Here is a 6,072-nt window from a genome sequence, read left to right as displayed (position 1 = left end):
GGGCAACAGAGTGAGACTCTGTCTCAAAAAAAAAAAAAAAGAAATGTGGTGGTAACTTTGCCCTGTTTCTGTTGACCTTGTGTGTTCGATCAGTTATGCCTATTCCTAGATGGAAAAAGACAGTTTATGAAAACTGTCAATCAGTAAAAATTTAAAAAAAAATTTTAAAAATCTGAAAAAGATACGGAGCTGCTGGTCATTGAGTACCCTGGGGTGGTCGCCTACCAGATCTAAACTTACATGCTCTGGATTTCTTTTAGCTGTGGGACCTGTGCTAAAGACGACTTAAGACAACTTCTAGGTGGAAGGCCTAGCTGCTCAGAATTGGTTCTTTGTGGGGAGAGAGCTACCCCTAGTGGGCTTGTGGGAAGCCTGCTCTGAGGGCCAGTTTTCTTCACCTTGACCCAAAATGAGGTGTTTTGTTTATTTTGTTTTTGTCCTATGATATGGGCCTAATATAGATCTTAGCTATTAAGACAATAGGATGGAGAATGTATCTATTCCTCTAAATCCTCGAAGTGAGAAATTAATTCTCAGATATTTTTCTGTAACCAAATACATATGACTATCCCCTTTCTTCCATGTTCTGACAACTTGAAGAATTTAATGCTGTAAGGATTGGATCTGAAATTAGGGCAGTAGTTAAGAACCTACAGAAAATGGAGTGCTTTGCGGCCTAATTTGAGTGTAGGACATTGATGGGGTATTAATATGGAGGCATAAATATAGGAGCTCATAGTAAACATGCTTCTTGGAGATCATCTCTATCATATCATTTATTCTGAACTACTTGGTTCATGAAGAAATGAACAAGAGTATTTGTATTATGACCTGTAGTTTACTCAGAGGGGATGAGATCCCTGGTTTGTCTAGCATTATAACCATATTACTGAATTTTTGCCTTCCCTAGTAGAATAGTAGAATAACTATTAAGAAGTCATTCTAGCTTCTAACACTTAATGAATACTGCCTAAGTACTTAATGAGAATGGATAAGTACTACCCATGCCTTCTTTCATTTAACCCTCAGGTGAAAAACTTGTGCAAGTTCACAAAGCTTAGAAGGAGGACTGGTTTTTGACTCCAGGCAGTCTGACTTCAGAGCCTTGACAGGTAATCACTTTTCTATATGGCTCAGCTTGACTTGTCTTCCTTTCTGTCCAGTATTACGATGTCACTGTTTTTCAGAAATGGAGGTTCCTTTGCTGAGTCTATAGCCACAGACCCAAAGCGAGAGCCATGTTTCTTTTGTTTTGACCTTGGAAACTTTAATATACCAATTTTTTTTTTATTTTTTCTGAGACAGAGTCTCGCTTTGTTGCCCGGGCTAGAGTGAGCGCCGTGGCGTCAGTCTAGCTCACAGCAACCTCAAACTCCTGGGCTCAAGTGATCCTCCTGCCTCAGCCTTCCGAGTAGCTGGGACTACAGGCATGCGCCACCATGCCTGGCTAATTTTTTCTATATATTTTTAGTTGTCTGATTAATTTCTTTCTATTTTTAGTAGAGACAGGGTCTCGCTCTTACTCAGGCTGGTCTTGAACTCCTGAGCTCAAACGATCCGCCCGCCTCGGCCTCCCAGAATGCTAGGAAAATTTTTTAAATCAGTTACAATTTATTGAGCACCTAGAATATTTTAGCACCTTAGATACACTATATCTGGACCATGTGACAACAGTGTTAACATAAATGCCTGTGTATATGAATGTTTTTTAAAATCTTTTTCAGCTTATAGCTTTTTTAATTTAATTTTTTTGGAGGATCTTATGACAGCTTTGGATCTTCTTTACAGAAAAATTCACTTGTAGACATATACATAATATTGTACATAGCTAGTAAAACTTATCCTCTGGCAGTCCATAGACTCCAGGATAAGAGCTCTTGCCCTATACAAACTTTTGCAGCTGACTCTTCTATAGCATTAAGGGGATAGAGAGTGGAAGGGTCCTCAAGAGAGAAATATTTATAAAGCATTGGATCCCTAAATTGACCAAATATCTCTGAACATTCTTTCTCTTTCTTTCTTATACATAGGATTACAAGGGAAGAATGCAGACAATCAAATGTGTGCTTGTAGGAGATGGGGCTGTAGGTAAAACCTGCCTCCTCATCAGTTATACAACAAATGCCTTTCCTGAGGAGTATATCCCCACTGTCTTTGACAACTATAGTGCCCAGACATCTGTGGATGGCCAAATCGTCAGCCTGAACCTGTGGGACACCGCTGGCCAAGAGGAGTATGACCGACTGCGAACACTCTCCTACCCCCAGACCAATATCTTTGTCATTTGTTTTTCCATTGGCAACCCATCCTCTTATGCCAATGTGAGGCATAAGTGGCACCCAGAGGTCTCCCATCATTGCCCCAATGTACCTGTTCTGCTGGTAGGCACCAAGAGAGACCTGCGGAGTGACCTCGAAACAGTGAAGAAGCTGAAGGAGCAGAGCCTAGTGCCCACAACTCCTCAACAGGGCGCTGCCTTGGCTAAGCAGGTGGGGGCTGTGAAGTATTTGGAATGTTCGGCCCTGATGCAGGATGGGGTGCGTGAGGTATTTTCAGAAGCTGTCCGGGCTGTGCTTTACCCTGCCACAAAGAAGAACACCAAGAAGTGCATCCTCTTATAGCTTTTGGGTGCTACGTGGGGCTGCACCTAAGGAGTTTAAGGGAGGGGATTCCTTCGACAGCAGTTAAGAGTGCCAGCATGAGCCATTTTTCTCTTCTACTAGAAACTCTAGACTCCAGGATATTTGGCTTTTGGAAGAATGAAGACAGACTAATTAGTTGGTACATGGCTGCTTTGAAGTTTGGTCTGACCCTTATGGAGGAAGTGTGTGTGTGTGTGTGTGTGTGTGTGTGTGTGTCTGTCTCCATCCGTCCGTCCCCTGTCAAAGTGTTAAGAGGAGACGCCACTCAGTGCTGTTCCTTTCTCTCCTTGCCAGGCCACGACTGACCAGAGCAGTCTAGTACTGTTCTTTGTGGGCTTTTGCTTGTCTGCTTTTAAATCTAATTTTAGCTTTCCTTGCTATATTTACCATTGAGCAAGTGTCTCACAGGACAAGATTATTCTGTTTTCAAATTGTTGCCTTAAACTTTCTGATAGACTATCTGATAGATAGATAATTTTTTTTTTTTTTGAGATGGGGTCTTACTCTGTTGCCCCGGCTAGAGTGCAGTGGCATCATCAGAGCTCACTGCAACCTCAAACTCCGGGGCTCAAGCGATCCTCCTGCCTCAGCCTCCCAGGTAGCTGGGACTACAGGCATGCGCCGCCATGCCCAGCTAATTTTTTCTATTTTTAGTTGTTTGGCCAATTTCTTTTTATTTTTAGTAGAGACGGGGTCTCGCTCTTGCTCAGGCTGGTCTTGAACTACTGAGCAGCTCAAAGGATCCACCTGCCTTGGCCTCCCAGAGTGCTAGGATTACAGGCGTTAGCCGCCACGCCCGGCCAATATACTAATTTTTGAAAACCATTTTTTCTTTTTTGTTTTTCACGTGTACTTCTACTAGAATTGACAACCACTGTATGTGTGATTCCTGGGTGTTCCTCCCATTCTTTTTTTTTTTTTTGAGACAGAGTCTCAGTCTGTTGCTCGGGCTAGAGTGAGTGCCGTGGCATCAGCCTAGCTCACAGCAACCTCAAACTCCTGGGCTCAAGCGATCCTCCTGCCTCAGCCTCCCAAGTAGCTGGGACTACAGGCATGCGCCACCATGCCCGGCTAGTTTTTTCTATATATTTTTAGCTGTCCAATTAATTTCTTTCTATTTTTAGTAGAGATGGGGTGTCGCTTTTGCTCAGGCTCATCTCAAACTCCTGAGCGCAAATGATCCGCCCGCCTCGGCCTCCCAGAGTGCTAGGATTACAGGCGTGAGCCACCACGCCCGGCCTGGGTATGGGATTTGATAATGAGATCTGCTCTCAGATTCTGATAGCAGTTTGGGCCTTGTGATGTGGAATTATCAACCCCCCATGAAAAGCTGTGCCTGAGTCTTCACTTTTTTTTTTCTCTCTCCACCACCCTCTCTGAATCTGTTACTTTTTGTTTTAGGGATAGACTACTCAAGGATAACCACCCAAATAAAACAAAAATAAAACAAAACAAATTGTCCTGCCAGTCATTGTCAAGGAGTTCTAAGCTTTCTTCTGGGACTTCTCGTCCACCATCATTTCTGTGAGTCTATAAAGGCTGCCTTGCTAGCTTCCTATCCTTTCCTCAGTACACCTCCCAGTGTGTTTATTCAGCCCTGTGGGCCTTTTTTTTAGAGACTGGGTCTCCCTGTGTTGCCCAGGCTAGAGTGCAGTAGCACAATCATAGCTCACCGTAACCTTCAGCTCCTGGGTTCAAGTCATCCTCCTGCCTCAGCCTCCCAAGTAATTACAACTACAGGTGTGTGCCACCAAGCCAAGCTAATTTTTAAATTTTTTTTAGAGACTGGGTCTTGCTATATTGCCCAGGCTGGTCTTGAACTCAAGTGATCATCCCAGCTCAACCTTACCAAAGTGTTGGGATTACAGGAGTGAACCACCTCACCTGTTGGTTTGTTTTTTTAAGAGATGGGGTCTTGCTACATTGCCTAGGGTAGACTTAAACCCTCTGAGCTCAAGCAATCCTTCCCCCATACCTGGGATTATAGGCACATGCCACCATGCTTGGCTTTGAGGTCTTTTAGTTGCTCCAGTTGGAGTATGTTGGATCCTTATTTCCACACCCGGAAGCTGTCCCTCTTGTAGTCTGTAAGACTTCAGGTTTCGCTGGAGTTGTTCAACTTGCCCTAGGGCTATCAGTGAGATTACATATCCCAGTGGGCCTGCTTCTCCTTTCCCCTAGTTTTATTTTTGACCTTCATTTGATGTGGAAGGAAAATTTTACCTGGCAGATAGCGGTTGATAACTCCATGGTGCACACACCCTCCCTGCCAAACAGCATCAGGTTTTTGAGAGTTTGGGAGCTAAAAGGATCGCATACCTTCCCCCGCCCCTGCTGTGGGTGAAGTGTCTTGTGCTTTGTTCTTTGGTAGTCTCCGTGTTGCTCTATGACAAGATATGGTCAGAGTAGCCTCAGGCTAACTCAACCTTCTGGATAGGGTTGACAGATAAAGTACACAAGGTCCTGCTGAATTTGAACTTCAAATAATCTGTTAGAAATAATTTTTTAGGGCTGGTCCTAAGGTAGTGAGTTATCTCACTTGATTGTTCACAGTCAGTTACAGATTGAACTCCTTGTTTTACTACTCCCCCCCTCCTCACTACTGCACTTGACTAGTCTTAAAAAAAAAAGAAATAATTTTTTAGTGTATGTATCATGAACTATTTGGAACATAAACTAAAAAATTTATTGTTTACCTGAAAGTCAAATTTAATGGGGCATCTTGTATTTTTATTTGATAAATCTGGCAACACTACTGAAGAATCGAACCTGGTCAAGCAGATATCAAGTACTGATCGAAGATAAAAGGTTATATAAACTTATTCTTCCTTCTTTCCAGTTTCCCTCATCATGGACTAAAGTGTTTTATTTTGCTTTTCTTTCATCACTGCACCCTCCACTTCACAGTTCTTCACTGGTGTCTGTTTCTACATCATTGATTATCTAAAGCTGTGGAGGGTCCAGGTTGGATACTATTGTCCAGCTCATGCTGTCTCAATTTCAATGTACTGTATCTATTTTCTGGTGTGAGACCCAGGACCCCCTGTGGGGGGTGGCAAGGATTCTGTTTTAGCAGTATATTTACTGGAAGAGGATGTGGTGGCCCTCCTCAACTAAGGCCCAGTAGCACTTTGGAAAGTGGGGCTGCTATTACAGTAGTGTGGGGACCATAGGAGTCAACTGGCCTGTGGGCTTGTGGAGGAGATTTCCGACAGCCAGCCAAATGAAAGCTCCAATGTATTCCAGTCTCAGGATATTCTGATTGATGCTGCCTGGGATACTTACAGGACTTCATGGTTGAAAGGGGCTAAGCTAAAAACATGGCTGTCACTTGTGGGGCTGTCTCTGGGAAGTTTCCGTTTAGCTACTAGAATCTTTTTAAGTGGCTTTTAATTTAATAGTGCCTCCTGCTCCTCCTTTGCCTGGCAAA

General features: G+C 43.4%; 1 protein-coding gene across 1 annotated transcript in view; it reads left to right on the top strand.

The window, feature by feature from the left end:
• LOC105809549 (rho-related GTP-binding protein RhoG-like) overlaps window positions 1–3,131 on the top strand; it is an 8,173-nt gene extending 5,042 nt beyond the window's left edge. Inside the window, exons 2-3 of the mRNA XM_012643388.1 lie at window positions 1,030–1,112; window positions 2,031–3,131. Coding sequence (XP_012498842.1) covers window positions 2,046–2,621 — 576 coding nt within the window. The 5' untranslated portion in view covers window positions 1,030–1,112; window positions 2,031–2,045 and the 3' untranslated portion in view covers window positions 2,622–3,131. The remainder of the gene's footprint in view (window positions 1–1,029; window positions 1,113–2,030) is intronic.
• The last annotated feature ends 2,941 nt before the right edge of the window (window positions 3,132–6,072 follow it).

Source organism: Propithecus coquereli, unplaced genomic scaffold, assembly GCF_000956105.1.
Source record: "Propithecus coquereli isolate 6110/MARCELLA unplaced genomic scaffold, Pcoq_1.0 Scaffold101, whole genome shotgun sequence".
NCBI lineage: Eukaryota > Metazoa > Chordata > Mammalia > Primates > Indriidae > Propithecus > Propithecus coquereli.
The sequence above is the reverse complement of the archived record's forward strand: the minus strand, read 5'-3'. Positions and strand labels throughout refer to the sequence as shown.